Source organism: Lutra lutra, chromosome 7, assembly GCF_902655055.1.
Source record: "Lutra lutra chromosome 7, mLutLut1.2, whole genome shotgun sequence".
NCBI lineage: Eukaryota > Metazoa > Chordata > Mammalia > Carnivora > Mustelidae > Lutra > Lutra lutra.
Genome location: NC_062284.1, coordinates 82,522,060 through 82,544,574, shown reverse-complemented (window position 1 = coordinate 82,544,574; position 22,515 = coordinate 82,522,060). Strand labels below are relative to the sequence as shown.

General features: G+C 34.9%; 1 protein-coding gene across 2 annotated transcripts in view; it reads right to left on the bottom strand.

Moving 5' to 3' along the window:
* The window catches only part of AKAP6 (A-kinase anchoring protein 6), a 542,654-nt gene that overhangs the window by 36,820 nt on the left and 483,319 nt on the right, over positions 1–22,515 (bottom strand). For both annotated transcript variants that reach the window (XM_047736848.1, XM_047736849.1), the window contains one exon: positions 16,701–16,916. In XM_047736848.1, the coding sequence (XP_047592804.1) occupies positions 16,701–16,916 (216 nt within the window). The remainder of the gene's footprint in view (positions 1–16,700; positions 16,917–22,515) is intronic.

The following is a 22,515-nucleotide window of genomic DNA, read 5'->3' as shown; positions in this document are numbered from 1 at the left end:
CTTTCAAATAAATGACCAGAAGTGAAATTGCTGAATCATGTGATAGTACTATTTTTAATTTTGTGAGGAAATGCCATACTGATTTTCATAGTAGCTGCACCAATTTAAATTCTGACCAACAGTACATGAGGGTTCCCTTTTCTCCACATCCTTGCCAACATTTATTTCTTATCTTTTTGGTAACAGTCATTTGGACAGGCATGAGGTGATAGCTCATTGTGGTTTTGATTTGCATTTCTCTGATTAGTGATTTTGAACATTTTTTCATGTGCCTTTTTAGAAAATGTCTATTTAGTTCTTCTGCCCATTTTTTTTTAATTTTTTTTTTAAAGATTTTATTTATTTATTTGACAGAGAGATCACAAGCAGGCAGAGAGGCAGGCAGAGAGAGAGGAGGAAGCAGGCTCCCCGCCGAGCAGAGAGCCCGATGCGGGGCTCGATCCCAGGACCCCGAGACCATGACCCGAGCCGAAGGCAGTGGCTTAACCCACTGAGCCACCCAGGCGCCCATCTGCCCATTTTTTAATTGGATTTTTTTTTCAATATTGAATTGTGTGAGTTCTTTATCTATGTTGCATGTTCACCTTTTATCAGATACGTCTTTTCCCATCCAGCAGATTGTCTTTTTGTTCTGTTAATGGCTTCCTTCACTGTGCAAAAGCTTGTTAGTTTGATGTAGTCATATTTGTTTTATGGCTTTTGTTGTATGTACCTGAGGAGAGGGAGGTACGAAAATATCGCTAAGACTGAAATAGCCAATAGCTATTTTTTTCCCCAATTCTTAACATTTAATAAGGTCTTAGCTATTTGATAATAGCTTACTTACCACCTAAATTTTCTTCTATGACTTTCATGGTTTCAGGTCTCATATTTAGCACTTTAATCCATTCTGAGGTGGGATTTTTTTTTTTTTTTTGTATATAGTATAAGAAAGTGTTCCAATTTCATTGTTTTGAATATAGTTGTCCAGTTTCCCCAACATCATTTATTGAAGAAAATGCCTTTTCCCATTGTATATTCTTGCCTCCTTTGTTGTAAACTAATTGACCACATAAAAGTCTGTTTTAAGACCACATAAGTGTGGATTTATTTCTGGGTTTTTTTGTATGTTCTACTGATCTGTGTCTGTTTTTGTGTCAGTTCCATACTGTTTTGATTACTATTGTTTTGGAGTATAGTTTGAAACCAGGAGCATGATACTGCCAGCTTTGTTCTTCTTTCTCAAGACAACTTTGGCTATTCAGGGTCTTTGTGGTTCCATATAAATTTTAGGATTATTTGTTCTAGTTCTGTGAAAAATGCCATTGAGATTTTGATAGGAGATTACAGATCTCTACATTGCTTTGGATAGTATGGACATTTTAACAATATTAATTCTCCCAATTCATAAGCACAGTAATCTTTCCATTTATGTGTCATTTCCAATTTCTTTCCTCAATGTCTTAAAGTAAATGTCTTAAAGTAAAGGTCTTTCATATTCTTCATTAAATTTTTTACTAGGTATTTTATACTTTTTGATGTAATTGTAAGTGGCATAGTTTTCTTAATTTATCTTTTTGGTAGTTTGTTATTAGTGTATAGCAACCTAAAAGATTTCTGAAAGTGAGTTTTGTATCCTACTATTTTACTGAATCATTTATAATTCTTACAGTTTTTTGGTGTAATTTTTAGGATTTTTCTATAGATAGTATCATGCCATCTGCAAATAGTGACAGTTTTACTACTTCCTTTACAACTTGGACGCCTTTTCTTTCTTTTTCTTGCCTAACTGTGGTGGCAATTCCAATTCCAATACATTGTTCAATAATGGTGCTGAGAATGGGCATTCTTCTTTGTTCCTGATCTTTCCTGAGGAAAGGACTGGTATGATACCTGTGGGTTTGTCATATATGGCATTTATTATGTTAAGGTATGTTCTCTCTATACTTATTTTGTTGAGACTTTTGGTCATAAATGGATGTTGAATTTTGTCAAATGCTTTTTCTGCATCTATTGAGTTTGTCGTATGATTTTCTTCCCTTCATTGTGTTAATGTGGTGTGTCATGTTGATTGATTTGCTGATGTTAAATCATCCTTGCATCCTTGGAATAAATCCTATTTGATCATGATTTATGATCCATTTAATGTATTGTTGAGTTCAGTTTGCTAATACTTTGTTGAGGATTTTTGCATCTATGTTCATCAAGGATACTGACTGTTTTTAGATAGAAAGTTCTGTGTGTATCTGTTAAGTCTATCTGGTCTAATGTGTCACTTGTTGATCTCCTAAGTGATCTATCCATTGATGTAAGTGAAATATTAAAGTCCCCCACTACTATTGTATTGCTGTCAATTTCTCCCTTTATATCTGTTAGTAGTTGCCTTATATGTTCAGTTGTTCCTATGTTGAGTGCATAAATATTAACAAATGTTACACCTGTTGTTGCATTGACCCATTTACCATTATGTGATGGCCATCTCTGTCTTTTATCATGGTCTTTGTTTTAAAGTCTATTTTGTTTAATATAAGTATTGCTACCTTAGCTTTCTTTTTATTTCTGTATCTTTTGTCTTACCTTCATTTGTGGTCTTTGTGTGTCTTTACATATGAAGTAAGTCTCTCATAGTCAACATATAGATGGGATTTGGTTTTTTTTTTTTTTAAATCCATTCAGCCACCCTATGCCTTTTGATTGGAGAATTTAGTTCATTTACATTAAAATAACTATAGATAGGTTTGTACTTATTGCCATTTGTTCATTGTTTTCTGGCTGTTTTTGTACTTCTTTATTCCTTTTATCTTCTGTTGTTACGTTTGGATTCCTTTCACTTTGTTTCTGAGAATCTATTTTTTTTTTTAGACTTTATTTATTTTTATTTATCTGAGAGAAAGAGAGAGAACATTCATGGGGGGGGCAGGGAGAGAGGGAGAGAGAGAGAGAGAGAGAGAAACAGGCTCCCTGCCAAGCAGGAAGCCCAATGCAGGGCTTGATCCCAGGACCCAGAGATCATGACCTGAGCCAAAGGCAGACACTTAACTGACTGTGCGACATAGGTGCCCCTGTTTCTGGGGATCTATTACGGGTTTTTGGTTTGTGGTTACCACATGGTTCACTGAGCAAGGAGCCTAGTGTGGGACTTGATCCAAGGGCCCTGGGATTATGACTCAAGCTGAAGGCAGATGCCTAACCCAACTGAGCCACTCAGATATCCCTACCTGAAATTATTTTATTTTAGTTCCAGAGTAGTTAATATCCAGTGTTATATTAGTTTGATGTATAGCAATTCAACAACTCCATATGTTACTCAGTGCTCATCAAGATAAATGTAATCTTAATGCCCTTCACCTATTTCACCCATCAGCTCACCCATCCCCCCACCACTTCCCCTCTGGTAACCCTCTGTTTGTTCTCTATAGTTAAGTATCTATTTCTTGGTTTGTCTCTCTTTATTTTTCCTTTGTTCATTTGTTCTGTTTCTTAAATTCCACCTATGAGTGAAGTTATATGGTATTTGTTTTTCTCTAACTGGCTTATTTTGCTTAGCTCTGTACTCTCTAGATCCAGCCACATTGTTTTAAATGGCAAGATTTCATTCTTTTTTATAGCTGAATAATATTTCATTGTATATCTATATATAGATAAATAAATCCATTATGTATCTATCCCACACCTTCTTTATCCATTCATCTATTTCTTAAAGATTTTGTTTATTTATTTGTCAGAGAGAGAGAGAGAAAACACAAGCAAGGGGAGCGGCAGAGAGAGAAGCAGGCTCCCAACTGAGCAGGGAGCCCTGGGATCATCACCTGAGCCACAGGCAGATGTTTAACTGACTGAGCCACCCAGGTGTCTCTACCCATTCATCTATTGATAGACATTTAGTCTGATTCCATAATATGGCTATTGTAAATAATTCTACAATAAACATAAGGGGGCATATATCCCTTTGAAATAGTTTTTTTTAATGTTCATTGGATAAATACCCAATAGTGTGATTGTTGGATCATAAGGTAGTTCTATTTTTAATTTTTTGAGGAACATCCATACTGTCTTTCATGGTGGCTTCACCAGTTTGTATTTCCACCAACAGTGCAAGAGGGTTCTTCTTTCTCTACATCCTTGCCAACATCTGTTGTTTCTTGAGTTTTTGATTTTAGCTATTCTGACAGGTATGAGGTGATAACTCAATTTGGTTTTGATTTTCATTTCCCTGATGATAAGTGATATTGAGCATCTTAACAGATGTCTCTTAGCCATATGGATCTCTTCTTTGGAAAAATGTCTGCTTATGTCTTCTACTTTATAAAGTCAGATTTTTTGGTGTTGACTTATGTTAAGTTCTTTATATATTTTGGATACTAATCCTTTATTAGATATGTTATTTACAAATATCTTCTCCCATTCAATAGGCTATCTCTTAGTTTTCTTGGTTGTTTCTTTGCTGTGCAGAAGCTTTTTATTTTGATGAAATCCACATAGTTCATTTTTGCTTTTGTTTCCCTTGTCTCAAGAGACACATCTTGAAAAATATTGTTTCAGCCAATGTCAGAGAAATTACTGCCTGTGGTCTCTTCTAGAATTTTTATGGTTTTGTTTACGTCCTCAATCCATTTTGAGTTGGTTTTTGGGTATGGTCTAAAAAAGTGGTCCAGTTTCATTCTTTCGCATGTAGCTGTCCAGTTTTCCCAACACCATATATTGAAGAAACTGTATTTTTTCCCATTGCACATTCTTGTCCCCTTCATCAAAGATTAATTGACCATATAATCATGGATTTATTTCTGGGCTTTCTATTCTATCCTATTGATCTGTGTCTATTTTTGTGCCAGTGAGGCCAATAGAGACTCCCAGGCCCCAGCCCCTTCCCATCCCCTGCCCCCCATTGCTCCTGCTGGGGCAGAAGAAAAGACCAAATGGCCTTCCCATTTGGTTAAGATAACAAGTCATTGCTCTTGCTGAGGCAGAAGAAAAAAGACCAGATGCCCTTGCCAGTCCTATTTGATTAAGAAAAGAAAAAGAAACAAGTCCCCAGGGTGATTTAGCACTCTCCTGAGAGGCCTCCTCCCATAGATTATAATTCCACATGAAGGGGCCATTTGGCCTTGAGAGACCTCCAAAATGTCCCGTTACCATCCCGCATCCCCCATAACCATAAAAACTCACACCTAACCCTGTTGGGTGCTCAGCCTTTGGGAAATGATCCCACTGGGTCTGCCAGCAATAATAAAGCTCCATTTTCCCTGATTTCCTGTGTGCCGCTTGAGCTTCCTCAGTCGCTTCAGATTTTCCACAACACCAGTACCATACTGTTTTGATTACTACAGCTTTTAAAGACTGGCAGAGCAGAGATATATATGGCAGAATCCCAGAGTTTATTTCCAAATCAACATCAAGAAAGCCTTGTATTTGCAACGCTTCTGAGTCCTTTTCCATTTAACATCATGCATATATTAACTGTTAGGTCATTTTCCCCTTTATTTTTGTCTTTGGATTCAACAGTAAACCCAAGAAAGTTTTACAAAGAATTTATCCTATTACTTTTAGAAATACTTTCAGAGTAAAAAATATGGAATGATGACATATGATGACCTTATCCAAAGCATTTCATTCATAAAAATACATGCTGAAATCTAAATGTTGCTGAAATCTAAACTTTATTTTTCAAACTTTTCAATTTTTCAAAAGAAATTTTTTTTCCTCTCAAGTTTTTTCTTTTTTTATTCAGTGATTTCTCATTGTTTGATTTATTTTTTCCAAATAATCCCAATACTTAACCCTATCCATGTATTCCTTCCAATGAATCCAAATCTTTCTTTACACAAGAGCCAAAAGATAATAATACAGAGAAGCATTGGGTTTGCTTTCAAATGGAATTTTCTAACTAAACCCAATTTAGCTTGAGTCTTTAGATCTCTAACATAGCATTCAGTAATTCTTAGGACTGACCAACTAATAAAAAAAAGTATATTAATGGAAATTACTGTTGTCATTTGTTTATATGATCCTTCTTGTATTCAATACAAAAAAGAATTCCAGGAATTTTCCAAATAAAGGAAAAATAAGACTATTAGGGGGGAAGTTGAGGCAAGAAATTTTATCAATAAACTGTTTAAGAGCTGTGAAAGAGCTCAAAGTCCCAGACTCACATATGTATGGATCCAGATCTTTTTCCTCTACTTACTAGTTCTATGACCTTGGGTAATTTACTTCATTTTCCAAAAAGTTAGTTTCTTCATCTACAGTTGTTACAAAGATTAAATGAGACAATGGATGAAAAGTGGTAACCCAGGGACTAAGACAAGGTTCAATACGGCTAGCACGTACCACAACTGCCCCACCCTTTGTATAACTTATGACTGACACTTACACCACTTAACTTTTTAGAGGGTATTTGACAGACCATCAAAAAAATTAACACGAATGAGAAACACATTTGCTCACAATGTATGAAACTTTGTTTTAGCAACAATGGGCTCCCCTGAGGGAATTGGTCTGTATTAGACTGAACCTATCTGGTAAACGTTTATTGAGATGGCATTTGAAAAAAACAAATCTGACTTGTTGGGACACTGACTCTGGAGCCAAAATGCCTAGGTTTGAATGCTGGATGAATTACAATACACAACTGGAAAACTGGCCTTCTTAGTACAAATTCCATGAAAGTCAGGAGTTTCTTTGAAGCATGTGTGAATTAATAAGAACACTCAAGTGCTATAGCAAATGTTTAAATAAGTGTCAATGAAATATCAGTGGTCAACTAACTCACATGGTAGTCCAAATTTTCTTATTTACTTTTTCCCTAGTACTTTGAAAGCAAAAATCCTTGCTTAGCTCTTTTTTAAAGTCCTCTCTATTGTTGCTTTTCCTAGACTGGTTAGATATGGTTAATTTTTGGCAATTGAAACTTCTTCGGGGGCACCTGTGTGACTCAGGTGGTTAAGCATCTGTCTTCAGCTCAGGTCATGATCCTGGAGTCCTGGGATCGAGACCCACGTCCAGGCTCCCTGTTCAGAGCACAGTCTCTTCTGGCCTCTGCTCCTCCCCCAGTCTCACAAGCATGTGTGCTTTATCTCTCTCTCTCTCTCTCTCTCTCATAAGTAAATAAAACCTAGAAAAAACCCCAGGTTTTTCATACATCACCTGTGATAATAGAGAAATTTGATCCACAATTTCCTACATTGTAATGGAAAAGTGGGATGACCTAATTTCAAAATCCAATAGGCTTGATTTGTATTTATAAAACTCCTGCTAATTTATTTAATTAAAACAATAGTGGATGCACATGCAACATTCATATCATTAAAAAAGGCCTCATCCTAGGGAGACAACTTGGGATGCTGCTTCAGGTCAAGGACTCTGGTGCCAAAATGCCTAGGTTTGAATAACCAGATCAGTTACAAACTAGCCAGGCAACTTTGGAAAAGTTGCTGAAACTGTCTTTGCCTCAATTTTTTCTTCTGCAAAACTGAGAGGATAGTAGTACATATATCATATGGTTATTAAAAGTCTTAAATGGGGGCACCTGGATGGCTCAGTCTGCTAAGCATCTATCTGCCTTCAGCTTTGCTTATGATCCCAGGGTCCTGAGATCAAGCCCTGCATTGGGCTCCCTGCCTCTCCTTCTCCCTCCCCCTCTGACTGCTGCTCTGCCTACTTGTGTTCTCTCTCTCTTTTTCTGTCAAATAAATAGATAAAATCTTAAAATAAACAAACAAACAAACAAATGTCTTAAATGACTGATTTCAGGATCTTGAGATTGTCAGGTCAGGCTCATGCTCAGCTTGGACTCTGCTTAGGACTCTCTTTCCCTCTGCCCCTCCCTGCCTGTGCACACGCGTGCATGCTCTCTCTCTCCCTCTCTAAATAAATAAATCTTTTTAAAAAGTCTTATATTACTTAACATTTAACAGAAAAGTTCCTGACACCTATTAAGTGTTATTTTGTTAGCTATTATTATTATTGTTGTTGTTGTCATTTGGTCCTTCAGAAAAGTAATGTCCATATTTTTTACTTACTTTAAAGCAAGGATACTCACTGTCAGTCTTCAGGGTAATCAACACATTCGTAATTACATACAAAGTTCTGCATATTCTCATGTATTTTTTCAAGTTTTATTGAGGTATAATTGATATAAAATAACTGCACAGCTTAACATGTACCATTTTATACATTTTGACATTTGAATACACCCATAAAACTACAATTAAGATCATGACTATATTTATCACCCCCAAAAGCTTCCTCATTACTCTTCATAATTCCTCCAGTGGTAACAAAGATTTTACCCTATAATTTTTTCTTTTCTTTTTTTAAAATTTTATAGTTAGGTGTATGATCCGCTTTTAATTCATTTTTTGAATATGATACAATTCAGAATTCAATTTCATATTTGTGCATATAGATATTCAATTGTTCCAGGATCATTATTTGAGAGATTACCCTTGTGATTGCCTTTGTATCTTTGTCAAAAGATAACTATTTATGTGCTTCTCTATTTCTGAAATATCTGTCCTATTCCATTGATCTATTTCTTGACCTTGACACTAATGCTATACTCTCCTGACTACCATAGCTTTATTGTAAGTTTTGAAGTCAGGGTGTGTAAGTGCTTCAACTTTATACATCTTTTTCAAAATAGCTTTGGCTATTCTAGTGCCTTTGTATTTCTATATGAATTTTAGACATCAGCTTATAAATTTCTACCAAAAACATTACTAGAATTTTCATTTGAATTACACTGACCCTATAGATAAATCTGGGGAGAACTGATACCTTAACATTATTGTGCCTTCTGATCCATGAACAGAGTATAGTTCATCACTCATTTAGTTATTTAATTTCTGTCAGTAATATTTTGTAGTTTTCAGAGTATAGGTGTTCATATATTTTGTTAGATATATCCCTAAGTAGTTTATGTTTTTGCTGCTATTATAAATGATACTGTTTTTTAATTTCAATTTCTGGTTGTTCATTGATATTACATAAAAATACAATTGATGTTTGTATATTGGTCTTGTATACTATAATCTGTTGAAGTCCATTACTAGCCCTAGGAACTTTTTTTGGAGATTTTATAGCATTTTCTGCATAGATGATCATGGAATCTGTGAGTAAAGATAATTTGACTCCTTAACTTCCAAGTGAAATGTCTTTAATTACTTTTTTTCTTGCTTTATTGCACTGGCTAAAACTTCCAGTGCAATGTTGAATAGAAATGGTGAAAATGGACACCCTTGCTTTGTACCTGATTTTAAAAGAAAAGCACTCAGTCTTTTACCATTAAATATGTTAGCTCTAGATTATTTGTATATGCCCTTTATTAAACTAAGAAAGCTTCTACTTTATTCTTTGGTTCTGAGTTTTTAATAAGAAAAGATGTTAGATAAATGCTTAAATGCTTTTTCTGCACCCACCATTACAATCTTAGAGTCTTCCTTTCTTACTCTATAAATATGGTGAATTACATTGAGTTTTTTAAGTCGGCATTTCTAAACCTCACACTGTCATGATGTATTATCTATTTTATAAATTGTTGATTTGCTTTGATAAAATTTTGTTCAGAATCTCTATCTCTATTCATGAGGGACATTGATCTGTAGTTTTGTTATAATGTCTTTGGGTAATACTGTCTCAGAAAATGAATTGGGAAGTATTCTTTTTAAATTTTTCTGGAAGACTTTGCAAAAAAATAGTACTATTTATTCCTTAACTATTAGGAAGAATTCATCTCTAAAGCCATTTTGGCCCAGATTTTGGTTGAAGGGAGGTTTTTAACTGATGGTTCAATTTATTTAGCAGATATGGGGCTATACAGGTTGTGTATTTCTTCTTGAATAAATGTTGGTAGCTTGGAACTTTTGAGTTTTTCTTTTTATCTATATAGTTGAATTTAACGGCATAAAATTATTCATAATATTCCCTTCATATTCTTTTTATATTAGTAGAATATGCAGTGATGTTTATTTATTATTCCTGATTATAATTTGTTTCTTTTTTCCTTTTTTTCTGCTCAGTCTTGATAGAGCTTTATCTTCTCAGTAAAACAGCTTTTTATTTTTTTCTCTCTATTATTTTTCTGTTTTCAATTTCAGTGATCTTTTGTTCTGATCTTTATTTCTTCTACATACTTTGTATTTAATTTGCTCTTCTTTTTCTAGTTGTATAGGGTGAAAGCTAAGATCATTATTTTAATGGTAAATCTTCATGGCACAAATTTTATTATTGTTTTCTATTTCTACTCTGTACAAAACACTTTATGATTTCCCTTTTTCATTTCTTCTTTGCTCCATGAATCGCATATAAGCATGCCATTTAGTTTCCATATATTTGAGGATTTTATCAACATATCTTTTATTTCTTTCTAAACTAATTCCATTATAAGCAGACAGCATAACTATGTATGACATGAACCCTTTTAAAATTAAGACTTATTCTGTGGCTCACAAAAGAGTCATTTTTGGTAGATGTTCTGTGTACATTTGAAAAGAATGTATATTCTTTTGTTGTGGGATGTGGTGTTTTAAATGTCAGATCAAGTTGGTTTAGAAGTGTTTATGGCTTTCATATTCTTACTGATTTTCTGTCTGCCTGTACTATCAATTATTGAGGAAGGCTCTGTTAGAATCTCTAGCCAAAACTGTGTATTCCTGTCTTCTTCCATTTGTATCAGTTTTTGACCTGTGTAAGGTCTTTTATTAGAACATAAATAATGTTCTAATGGTGTGTCCTCTTGAGTAATTAGCATCTTTATCATTAAAAATGTCTTTATATCTTAAAATATCTTTGCTCTGAAATCTAATTTATTTACTATTCATAATTGTATTTGCTTAATGTATATTTTCCCATACTTTTAACCTATTTTGTCTTTATACTTAAGATGGGTTTATCATAGGCAACACAGTTCAATCTTGCTTTTTTCTTTTAATCCAATCTGACAATTACTGCATTTTAATTGGGGTTTTTAGTCCATTTGTATTTAATAGAATTACTGATGTGGTTGATTTAATCTTCCATCTTGCTTGTTTCTCTTTGTTATACCTGTTCATTATTCCCATTTTTCCTCTTTTCCTAAATTGTGTGTATGGTTTCTTAATGATTTCATCTTATTTCCCTTGTTGAACTATTAGTTATAGTTTCTTGTGCCTTTAGAGAGTCACAGTATAAATTTTATCTTTTCACAGTCTATCTTTAAGTGATATTACAATACCCCATGTAGTATAAAACCATTCAACAGTATAGTTCCATTCCTAGCCTTTGTGATATTGTTGTCATACATTTTACCTCTCCACGTGTTATAAATCCCACAATACATGGTTATTCTTACTTTAAACAACTAATTATCAGTTAAAGATATTTAAATAATACAAAAAATATTTCATATTAACCCACACAGTAAACCATTTCCAGTGCTTAACATTTCTTTGCATGGATTCAAGTTTCCTGCTGATATCATTTTTCTTTTGCCTGAAGTATTTCTCTTAACATTTCTTGTAATGTAGTTCTACTGGTGATAATTTTTTTCATCTTTTGATGTCTGAAAACCATTTTTATCTTCATCTTTGACTATTTTCTCTGTGTATAGAATTCTTGGTTGTTATTTTCTTTCAATTCTTTATAAAAATGTTGCTCCACTGTCACCTGATTTGCATTGTTTCTGACAAAGAAGTCTGCTATAACTGTTAAAAATATTTGTTTTTCCCTGGATGCTTTGAAGATATTCTCATCACTGGTTTTAATCAATTTGATTCTGATGTCCCTTGTTGTAGCTTTTTTCATGTGTATTATGCCTTGGGTTTTTTGATACTCTGGATCTATGGATTTATAGTTTTATCAAATTTGGAAAATTTTGGCCATTATTTCTTCAAAATTGTTTGTCCTTTCTTTTAGTGATTCCAATTACATATGTAATACTAGGCTGCTTATGTCCTTTCTTTTAGGAATTCCAATTACATATTAGGCTGCTTAAAGTTGTTGCACAGCTCACGGATGCCATGTTTTCTATTTTGTCTTGTTTTCTCTGTTTCATTTTAGACAGTTTCTACTGTTGTCTTCAGGTTTATGAATTCTTTTTCAATATATAATTGCTATTAATACTATTCTATGTATTTTTCATCATAAACCATGTATTATAGTTTTCATGGGCAGAAGTTTGATTTCAGACACATATCTTCAATGTCTCTACTTAATAAGTGAAATATTTTTTGTCTAGTTTCTTGAACATATGGAATGCAAGTAAAATAACTCATAATGTTCTTGTCTATTAATTCTTAGTCTGTGTCATTACTGGATCTGCTTATATTGCTTAATTTTTTTCCTCCTTCTTATCAAATATATTTTACTTGTTTTTTGAATGCTAATTGATTTTCACTCGGTGTTATATACTAAAAGTTTTACTTTGATGGATCCTGGATACTTGTATGCTTATAAGCATTTTTGAGTTTTGTATCAGTGCAGTTAAATGACTTTGAAAGAGTTTCATCCTTTTTTTAATATTTATTTATTTGAGAAGGCGGGGGTTGGAGAGGAAGAGGGCAGAAGGAAAGGAACATAGAGAATCTCAAGAAGATTCCCCACCAAGCCTAAGGCAGGGCTTGATCTCATGACCCTGAGATCACAACCTGAGACAAAATCAAGAGTCGGACACTGAACCAACTGAACCACCCAGGTGCCTTAAAAGAGTTTGGTTCTTTCAATTCTTGCTTTAACAGTTTTTTGGCAATACTAGAACAGTATTTAGTCTTAATTTTGCCCCATTACTAAAGCAAAATCATTCTTAATACTCTGGCACGTGCTCTGTGAACATGAGGGTTTCTCCTGTGACTGATGGGAAAAAGAACTATTGCCAGCTATATGTAAGTTCCAGGAATTGTTCCCTGTAATTTTTTTTGGATGTTTTCTTCTGCTTAAGACCTGCATATGTCTACAGCTCTCTCTCTCTCTGTAGCTCCCTCCTCTTTAGTACTCTGTCCTATAGAAACTTTAGCTGCTTCAGCCTCCTCAGACTCCCAGACCTGTCTCTTCTACTCAGTGAGACTCCAGGTTCTGCATAGATATCCTTTCTGTACATTGTGCTCTGGAAACACTAGGCAGAAGTTTGACTAACCATTGTATCACTTCATTCATTTCACATCTCTTCATTGTCTGATATTCAAGGTTAAAAACTGTGATTTTTTTTCCAGTTTTTTAGTTGTCTCGGGTATGAGGATGAGGGTAATCTACTCCCTCACTTTATCTTGGCTGAAAATGGAAGTCTGCTAATGTATTTTAAGAGGAAGAAGGCCTATAGCCTTCATCAGGGAGTTACTGTCTCTTGACTAAAAATTAGGAAACACTGTTCTGAATGGATTTATAAATTACTGGTAGGGATTATTGTTGTTACTGTGGACTGTCTTATACATTTTAATTTTCAACTATTGTAGGAAGTGATATTTAAACTGTTAAAATAATAAAAATCCTGGTTCTCTATAATAAATACATTATAAATTTGGAATGCTATTTTGGTAGCTGGGATGGCTTAAGGTAATAAAAATGCATAGTACTGTCCCACAAGAAATGGGCCTGAATCAATGAAAGGTGTAAAAGCAACAAAGTTCAAATTTCTTTGGCTCACAAAGAAAGAAGGGAGGAGACTAGGAAAACAACAACAACGACAACATAAAAATCAAATGAAAATTAGATTTAAAACTTGGAAAGTATGGACAGAGACCAATTTCATAGGTAACACACACAAAAAAAATTACTCAATTTCAAAATCTTGATAAGTGTTTTAGAAAGATGTTTCGGGGAATTTAATATGTGATTTCCTGCTTTCTTGCAAGTGTTAAAAAAGAGATAAATATATTCATTATTTACCTAGTTAGGGGTCATAGAAAAGCTTGCTTGACATTTATACACTTAACTAAATTTTTCTGAATATTGTAGAAAGGCTTTCCATATTTTTGTCAGTGTTACCTGTAAGAGGGAAGGCAGTAATTACCTTTGAATATTACCTACTATTATAGTTATTTATACATTTGTATTATCTTTCTAGGTATGGTTTTTCAGAAGAGGGAAGAAATCTTATTTACTTCTGAATATCTAACACTGACTACTATAGACAATCACCTAGAGAAAATTCACTTATTTAACAGATTCTATGAAGTACCTATTGAGTCCTAAGTCTCATGGACTTTAGAAACGCAATGGTGAGCAGAAATTGGCTGTATGGTTGCATTCTTCAGACCAGTGGAGAAGACTAATAGTAACAAATCGTCACACAAACAGATGTAAATTGAATAAGAAGGAGCACTGCATGTACAATTAAGTGACATCTCTTATATAAGCTATTTCCAAAGTGACTAATGAAGAAAATCCTATAATGCAATGACTGAATCAGAGCTTCTAATTCTCAGTATCAGAATCTAGCCCAGATGTTTAGAACCACTTTTCTAATATCTCATATAGAACTAACTTGAAGAAAGGAGTACACCATGGGGTAATTTGATCATCTTTTAGAACTTGGAAACATTGTCCCTGTCAGACAAAAAGAAAGGTCAGAACATTTTTTCATGATTTCATGAAGGTGAATATTCCTATAGAAATGGAACAATGCTCAAAGCCATTTTGTGGGAATATGAAGACTGATAATGAATATAAATATAACTCTAAACCAAATGCCAGAATAAAACAAAATTTACAAAATAAAGCATGTAGTCATTCATTCAGCAATTATCTGTTAAAACATCTACCATATGGAAGTATGACCCAGACCTTGGAAACCTAGGAATGAATGTCCCTGTACACAAGAAGGGGATGGCAGGAGGGTGGGGACATATGATAAAAAGCAAAGAGACCACTTAGAGACTTCTGATTCTCTGCATCAGCAGCCACCAACAACGGTCAAATACTTGCCTGCCTGTCAAAGCAACTTGGACTCTGTATCCAACCAACAGAGGTCAGAAGCAAGAAATATCTCCAACTTAATAAGGTACTCTGTGCTTACTGTATTGTTGGCGTTAGTCCCATTCTCATCTATCCTTTTCTTGACAGTCATTTTCAACCTTGTTTAGCACAGAAGACCCTATTTGCTACCTCCATCATTCCAAACAACCTACACATTCAGCAGCTAACTTAAAGAAAAGGGGAGACTTTCTCTATCTGCAATTTATATCTACTTCTATGTATTATCTTGAGCCTTTAAGAAGTAGCCAGGTTTTAAAGTGAAAGCTTACCTTTACCACAGAAGCAGGATAAAAATGTCTACATCTAGTCCACAGAGATCTAGTCCTGTATCCCTGATCATATGATTTCAAATAAATCCCCAAAGAAAGCCATTTTTGTCTCCTCCAAAGCAGTTTGAATGCTTCCAAAATGTCAAGGCTTCTCCAAGTGCAGATGGTTTTTGTGTAAGTTTTATTATGGTCACTACCATGCTTAGAGGCTTCAAACTAGAGAATAAAAAAATAACCTCTTTTGCCCTTCCCAACACTTAGAAAGAAAGGAAGAAAGAAAGAAAGAAGGAAAGAAAGAAGAAAACACTCCAGCTAAATAGCTTCAAAACAAACATTTCAAGAAAAGACATCCAATTATATAGACTCTGATTACTGGTAATAACTTGGAAGTCTTAAGAAATTTAACAACTTCAGCTCAAAACAATTAAACTGAACTGTTAAGGATAAAATCACCCCTAGACTCAACATAGGTACAGATGCAGAAAGAGTAAGAAGGCTTCCTGATTCATTGTCCCTTCTGTTCTCAGTCCCAATACCAAACGCATCAGATAGCAAATATTAATGCTTTTTTTAAAATTAGAATTCATAGGAGAAGGTTTTTTTATCTGTGGCAAGATTATTACATTTGATTTTTCAATTTTGAATCTTGGACATTCCAAAGACAAGGAACTAATAACATAAACACATAAGAAAAACCTCCCATTCCACATAGATACGTATGTGTGCATGGACTTCATTTATGTAAGACAAACATGAGACTTAGGCCTTCAACTAATGGACACTGACTTCTAGGTCATTTGAGGAATGCAACTGTTTTATCAAGAAACCTTTTCCGTTAAGGATATGAAGGTTTTCTGGACAAGGGCTTATTCCATATTATTATCAAGCAAGTCTAGTCACATTTATTTCCTTCATGTAGCAACAGCTTGAACCTACAATTAACTTGAAAAATTCTTAGAAGGGACCCTACCCCTACCTTGAACACTGCATTAAAACTCGAAGAGGAAACTTGCTTGCTCTCAGCAATGCACCTCCATCAGAAGGAGCTCCAAGAAGGAACAGTGGAGTTTGTTGTACAAATAGTATTAACTCATACGTAATGAAAAGGTAAGCAGTATGCTTTATCTGTAGAGCATACACATTACAGCATACACATGCTGTAAGAGTGGAAAGCCACCTTCTAACAATATCTTCATAGAGCATTGTATGATTAAAGAATATCATTGGTGAAGGAATGATTGAAGGAATTAATGGCTTAGTTTGGTAAGATTAAGGAAAATCTTCATGTGATTTTTTTTTTAAAGACAATGAGATACACCAAAACATGTCTTATTCATAGGCAAATAAATCTCTGTGCTATGACAATGGAATTTCATTGAGTGGCTGAAGATATCTGTCTCTTTGGTTTGCAAAACCACTTGTAAGATGAATACATTTTCCAAGCCCCAAAATAATTTTTTTCAGAGAAAAATAAGAGACCATTATGCTTTAAAAAAAAAAATCACTCACAGACTCCTTTCCCATCTTCTTTTGTAGCCTTGTCTGCCACTGGACAGCTTGCATGACAATGGCTTCCCACCTTCTTTCAAGATTTACAATGATCAGTTGCATGGGCTGGTGGTCTGCGTTCAGATTGCAAGTCTCCCGGTCATCCAGAAGATGCTGGCATAATCGCAGGATGGAGGCCACTCCACGACGTCGCTGCTTGATTTCCCCACAGAGGGACTGCAACACAGAGAGGGATCAATCCGTGTGTGTTTATAAAGCAGAATTCCCTAAAACATGAAATGCCTTCTTTCACCATAATTTCAGATTGTAGTGATATACTCAGCTATGAACAATAAGACAAGAAGGGCTCTGGAGCTGTCTCTAGATTGGAGACCTCCTGTTGAAACCTAACTAATGCCTAAGAATTTAGCTGCATCCCATCCCTCCTCCCTTTTTTCACTGATTTGTCCATCTAAAATTCTGGGTCCCACCTTGACACCTAGTTGATTAACAATTTATAACTTAATGAAATAAATCAGGCGGGTCATGTGAATGCCAAATAGATTGACATGCTTTGATTAAAAGTGACAGGAAACAAAAAAGATAGAAAAGTGCTTCAAATGGAAATGGAATGTTCCCAAATTTACTCCTCAATTTTTTGGAGCCAAAAGTTTAGTTTTCTACTGGCTGGGGAAAACTTAAATAAGATTGTCAAGAATTTTGATACATAACATCTATTATTGGGGGAAAAAAGGATAAGCAACATTTCTCTTCCGAAGCTTGATTAACAAAGCAATAATGTTCCGAAAACAGAAATTAGGATACTGGATTTGTTGGTTGCTGTTTCTTTTAATAGACATTCACACAATTTAAGAAGGATATGCATGCATCAAAATAGCATTTTGCCCCCAGAAGCATCTGTATTTCTGCAGTGACCCTAAGCTGAACGATTCAAGCAAAATAGTGGGTACACATGTCTAAAAATATTATATCTTTTCTTTGCCTACGGATAGTGTGTAAGTGATATTCTAATTCAAAGCCTTCAGGAGAAATGATGATTATATCCACAAACATCACTGAATTACTAATCTCCTTCTACTGCTACAATTGGACTGCTCTAACAGTTAACAGATTGCTTATTAATCAACAAGGGTAAACAAGACAATGCAATTTCATTTAGTGTGAGAGTTTTAATGCCTAAAAGTATTTGTGCTTAAAATGTTAATCTAGATAAGGCTTCATTAGAAGAAGTCTTAAAATGATTAAGTGCAGTTCACTGAAATGTGCACAGAGCGATAGTAGATCAGCAGGTGGACATTTCATACAGATGTCCCGCTTATTGATATAATACATGCTCTAGCCATTTAAATGACCCTAACTCAGTAATAGCTGAAATTCTATTATTTCTGTAATGAGAGAACACTGTACCTTTAATATTTCTGAATTTTAAATAAGGTGAATGACAAATTCCCAAACCTCTATTTATGGCAAAATATGACTAGGAATTTTATTATTCAATTTTTACCAATGCAGCATTTTTAGTTATGTTTCCTGAACTTACCCTTATTTATTTTCCTAGTATTCATTATTACTTTCCTACATAGCTCTTGATATAACCACCAGATCTGACAAATTTCTTTACTGATACTATTCATTTGTTCAGTGCTGATTGAGGAGGACCGCTGGATATCTGAAGATAAAACTTGAGGGCCTACTAGAGCAAAAAGCATTGCTCCATACCCTCCTCCAATACTGCTACCTCCTCATTCCTAAATGCATTCTCTTTCTGTCTCTCTCTCTCTCTGTCTCTTTCTCTCCCTTTCTCACACACCACCCCCTTCAATTTCCTCTCTTGCTCTAGAACTGTTGAGTAAGTTAAACTATCAAGCCAAATTATCTCCTGCCAAATTTCGGTCCCATATTAACACTTCAAGATAATAACATAGCCAGCTGAAATTGGTTGAAATGAGTCCTGTGACTATGAATATTGAGGATTTCATTTTTCATTTTTGTGTTGCTATAAATTTGTTTAAAATACAGGGTTGGGAAAATCAAAAGTGTTATTTCCATGGCATAAAATGGGATTTTACAAAACTCTCTTTGCAGTTGACTAGACTAATAACTGCATTCCTCAAGCCAGCAAAAAGTCACAATGTTTCTTAGCCAAATGAAAATTCGCCATGGAGTTAGCACAGCCTCCTTGGTAACATTTACAAAGTAGCCCGGATGAGCTTCATACACCTCACAGGCACTTTCAGAGTTCTGAAACAGGACATATGAGATCATTAGGGGAAATTTTCATAAAGGTCATTAGCCATATTTTTTTTGTGAGTATCTAGAATGTATCCAGTATTTAAGTATCCAGATGATCCCCAACACACATCTTAACGTGAGTCAGTCTAGGTAGTTTAAAAACTGTGAAAGCTGTTTTTGACATTCAATATCAGATTTGATGGGATGTTAATATTCACCATCTAATTTTGGGATCTTCACAATCTTACTTTTTTTTTTTTTTTTTTTTACTTTAAATATCCAAAAAGCTAAGTCTATAACCTGGATTAATAATTTATCTTCTATGCACATGGGGAAATACTACTACTTTAAAAGGAGGTGGAAATTGGGAATTTTAAATTGTCAACATATTTTTTGGTGCTTTTTTATATCTAGGAGATAAAACTGACAAAATATAATTCTTCCACATAAATGGGTTTCTATGACAACCATTAAAATATACATGTTTATTTATAATCACAAACACCTACTAAATAAAACCAATGCATTTGCTGGTAATGTTTCTTAGAATCAGTAGCTTACATTATTTCCATGATAAACTATGCAAAGAGAAATGTTAAATATAAGTATACAGGAACAAATAAGTATTGTAACTATTTCTGGCTTACATTTTCAGAGGAAACTACTTTAAAACAGAAATCCAAACTAAACAATCTAAGTAAGACGCTGAAATAAGATAAACTCATCCCAGTCTCTCAGACCTCCTCAAATGTGCATTGCACCTTCCATCTGCTCTGCACTGTTCCAGACACCAAGGCTTCATAAAGGAGCAAGTTACTGCTCCTTCTCTCAAGGACCTGAGAGTCTATGACAGGTGGACTACACAAATTAATGTGGTAATGAGAGTACCATACAGAGAGGCATGTTAACATAAATTTGCACAAGTTGCTCTTGGAGGAGTTGGTGAAATCTTTAGGGAAACGTGAGCCAGATTGTCCAAGCTGAATGGTTGCAGTTCTCAAGATAGAAGGGTCGGGAAGCAAGTGTCCTGGGACAGTGGGGGCACCTTAATGTGTTAAGTAGAAGAGACAGTGAAGCAGTTGGACAGGAAGTAAGGAGCAGAAAAGTTCAGAATGCTTTTCATTATGGCCAATTTGGAAGCATTTTCCTTGATATCTCATGAGATCATATTGGTTCCCAAGCATAGTCATATTGCCTTCACAGAAAAGTACAGAGATAAGAAGAGTGATTGGAAATCTAAAAGAAACAAAAAAACCTCCACTAATTATCAGTATGTCTAAGAAAGAGATTCCTAATGCTTTTGTATGTAGTTGTCCTATTATTTTGTGATTGTTAGGCAACTTCTTCTTATAAGACTACCTGTTAGTTCCAAGGTCGTTGTCTTGTATCACTTCAGAATTCAGTTTTTGGGATATGGTTTGAGTGTGCTAAATTTAAATTTCTGGTAAACTTTTAATTTACTTTAGTTTATATTTCTACTTAAATGCTTCATGTTATTAAAAAGGCAGGCTTGCTATGAGAAATGTAAAAAAGTAAAAATCAAAAAAAATTTTTTTAAGATTTTATTTATTTATTTGACAGACAGAGATCACAAGTAGGCAGAGAGGCAGGCAGAGAGAGAGAGAGAGAGAGAGAGGAGGAAGCAGGCTCCCTGCAGAGCAGAGAGCCCGACGCGGGGCTCGATCCCAGGACCCTGGGATCATGACCTGAGCCGAAGGCAGAGGCTTTAACCCACTGAGCCATCCAGGCGCCCCAAAAATCAAAATTTTTAAGTCAATTTTTTTTTGCCTTTACCGTAATCAGATCTCGAACCCTCTAAACACATCTTTTCGGACATGTTGCAATAGCGTTGCCAACAGGCTGAAGGTTTTTTGTTTTTGTTTTAAAGATTTTATTTATTTATTTGATGGAGAGAGATCATGAGCAGGAACAAAAGCAGGGGGAGTGGGAGAGGGAGAAGCAGGCTTCCCGCTGAGCAGGGACGATGCCAGGACCCTGGGATCATGACCTGAGCCGAAGGCAGACACTTAACCAACAGAGCCACCCAGACACCCCCAGGCTGGAGTTTTTATATCACACTTACAAACTGCCAGTCGGTTTTCAATTTATCAATGGTGATGCAAAGCAGGGCTTTTGGTTTATCTGGGGCGTTTTCTTCCCTTTCTTCTTTTTTTTTTTAAGGGTTTTTTTTTCTCTTTTCTCTGTCAACCCTTTTGACTGTTTAAACTACTCTATTATTAAGCCAAATGTGATGTAACATCATTTTCAACACTGGCTTCAGTTTAACACTATTAAAGGTAAGGCTTCCAGTATTCCAATATTTCAATATATTAATAGTTGTATTTTATTTTCCATTATATTTTAAACATAAACATATATATACACACACATATATCATACTGTATAACATTATTATAACTTACTTATATACCTGTATTCTTGACATTAAAAGCAATAATGTCATCTACTATTACAGAAGGATATAAATCAGTTTACAATCAAAGATCTAGAATTAAAACTAAAACCCAAACTGCACAATAAGTAAAATGTAGGGGTAGGGGGAATGGGTGAGCCCGGTGATGGGTATTAAGGAGGGCATGTATTGCATGGAGCACTGGGTGTTATACGTAAACAATGAATCTTGGAACACTACATCAAAAACTAGTGACATACTGTATGGTGATTAATATAATAAAAAAAAATTTTAAGAAGTAAGTAAAATGTAAGAACCAAATAGAGAAAAGAGAGATGAGGAAGAAAATGCAATTTTAAAAGTACCAAAACTAAGCATATGTTAAAAGCAGAGAGAGAAAAAACCTTGCTGAGAAAACTCCAAAGCAATTTGTCTCTATATATCTTACATAATTATATTCAGCAGGTTAGTGTAACATCATTAGGTAGGTCAACATGAAAAAAGTGATAGGACTTTAGGTGATCTGTTAACTAAAAACCATTTACGAAGCAATTCCATTTATAAAGTCAAACACACCTTTATTTTCTAGATTGATCAACTTTAACAATATCTATTGAGTATGTTCTCTCTGTGGCAAGTACAATAAAGAAGTTTCAACCTGCATATATGGACACATACCTGCCTTCGATCTAGTTGGAGTAAGGAAAACAACAGAGAGAGGGGGAAAAAAGTGAAAAAGGCAGGCAAGTTCTTCTGGTTTAAATATTCACAAGTAAATAGCTCCATCTCCTGCGGCAAGGACTTCCCACACTTTTTCAAGTGTTTTTCTTCTTTTTGGCACTTTCTGTATTTTACCATTTTAATTTCATGAGGCAGGCAATAGTCTTGTCTTAGTCTGCTACCTGTGACTAGATGTGTAGAGCAACGGTGCTCCGAGTGTTCCCCCAGGCCAAGCAGCATCAGCATCACCTGTGAACTGGGAAATGCCAGTTCTCTGGTGCCTCTCCACATCTTCTGGATCTGCAACTCAGGGATATGCCCCCACGAGCTATGGTTTAACAAACACCACAGGTGATTACAGTGCATACTAAAGTTCGTAAACACTGGCCTACAGGGAAACAGAGGAGCTTCGTTTTGCACGTCAGAGAATAAATCCAGGTGGGCAGATTT